This window comes from Montipora capricornis, chromosome 3 (genome assembly GCF_036669925.1).
Source record: "Montipora capricornis isolate CH-2021 chromosome 3, ASM3666992v2, whole genome shotgun sequence".
Taxonomy (NCBI): Eukaryota; Metazoa; Cnidaria; class Anthozoa; order Scleractinia; family Acroporidae; genus Montipora; species Montipora capricornis.
The window spans coordinates 24,194,118-24,196,011 of NC_090885.1; the positions used below are offsets into that span (position 1 = coordinate 24,194,118).

Here is a 1,894-nt window from a genome sequence, read left to right on the forward strand (position 1 = left end):
ATCAGCATATGTGGTGCAGAGAAGAAAATTTTATAGCTTTTGTGTACGCGCTGCGATCGATCGTGAAGTCCCTGGAGTGGACTACGAAATTCCTGAGACCAAACCATGCAAACGTTTACTTCTTTATCTTTCCTTGGCCGGCTTTGTATGTGGCTTTAGTTTACTTAATCCATCGGTGGCCTATGCTGGAGAAGATGACGAAAACTCTGTCTGTGCCAATTCTGGTCGCCATAAAGGTCGTTTTGCGTCGAAAAGACGCTTGAGCGTGTTGAAAAACCTTGTAAGGGCAAGTGAGGAAAAATCCCAGGAAAGACAAATTGATACCGAGGAAGAGGACATTGAGCCCCCCAAGAAAACAGTGACCAGGTCAAAACAGGTAAGTTCTTTTTTGGACCAGTAACAAATAAAACTGAAGATATCGCAGTTCTTTTGAAGAGTTCAAAAGTAATCATTTTCCATTATTTAATAGCAAAACATAGAGGAAGAGGATGCTCAAATGTTATCAGGCACACGAATTACGACATGGAAGTGCTAAAAATGACCTCAAGTCTTGTTTACATTGTCAAGCAGGTGAGGTAAACTTTGTGGACTTTTCCAGTGGTAAAAATAGGCCAAGGAATAAACTGTTAGCATAAATACTGAGTTCTGCATGTACAAAAGTTTTTGTACAAGTTGTTTTCCTTCTGCAACCATTATGAGGCTTTATTAACAATTATCAAATATTTATTGCTTGGAGAAAAACTGTTATACAGTCAGCTTCTTTACCAGAGTACACATTCAATATTTCTTTCATCAGAGTACAACAAACAAGTCCCCCCTTTTGTATTTCATCAAGAACAAAAATAACTATATGTAAACAAATTACCACTGAAGTCACAGAAATACTATTTTTCTTTGGCTTTAGAGTTGTATTTACCTTTTTTTAGATTCGTAACAATGATTTCAGCCAATAGAAAACTAAAAATTAACTTACCAAATTATTGTAAGAAAATATTGTACAGCATGGTCATTTTATTATAAAATGTAATCATATGGTCAAAAATTGCAGTCTTTCAATGACAAGACAACAAAATAAATCAAATCAAAATAAATCAAACAAATCATAGCAAAGCTGTCGGATGGAACATACATGTAGATGAAAACCTATCCCGGAAAGAGCACGGAGACGCCATTTCCAAAAAGGTCACTTCCAGTATCGATGAGCCTTTTGCAATGTTGTTTGGGATGTTTGTCTCAACTGCTAAGTGAGAAACTTCAAAAACTACAAAATCATGCTGCCAGAGAAATTACTAAATAAAGTTATGATACGAACTCTAGCTATCTTCTCAACTGGGATAACTTACAGTTACCAGTTAGAAGGGTGAAGCAAAAGGCAAATTTAATGTACAAATGCGTCAAAAAGCTCGCTCAGTTCATCTTTTTAACATGTTCACTCCGAAAACTTCGTCCTTTGATCTTCATAAAACTACTCAAAAATTGTATCTACCGAAACCAAGAACTGAGTAGACTTCCTATTTCTATTATTATGCACTGACATTCAGTCACAGTGTTATAAAGTTTTTATTAGTTTATTCATTTATTCTTTCATTCTTGTATTTAACACACTCTATATTTGCACATTTAAAAAAACTGGTCGGGAGATCGGGCTCACTTTATGAAAACTACAGCAATTCATATCTCTTAAGGCTACACTTACACACGTAACTATCCATAATTATTTGAAAAAGTGATGTGATATTTTTAGGGTCACTGGTTGTCATGAAGTGATGGCTTTGCAAGAGAGCGAGAGAATTCTCTCGTCGCCTACCAGCAAACATCTTAAAAATAAAACTTTGCACGTCTTCTAGTTTTCGAGGATCTCCCTGAAACGCTGGGAAGTAGTCCTTTATGTTCG

At 36.0% G+C, this 1,894-nt stretch overlaps 1 protein-coding gene across 1 annotated transcript in view; it reads right to left on the reverse strand.

Moving 5' to 3' along the window:
- Nucleotides 1–687: 687 nt before the first annotated feature.
- Nucleotides 688–1,894, reverse strand: part of LOC138042619 (guanine nucleotide-binding protein subunit alpha-13-like) — an 11,609-nt gene continuing 10,402 nt past the window's right edge. The window contains exon 3 of the mRNA XM_068888572.1: nucleotides 688–1,894. This exon is cut by the window's right edge and continues 364 nt beyond it. Coding sequence (XP_068744673.1) covers nucleotides 1,662–1,894 — 233 coding nt within the window. The 3' untranslated portion in view covers nucleotides 688–1,661.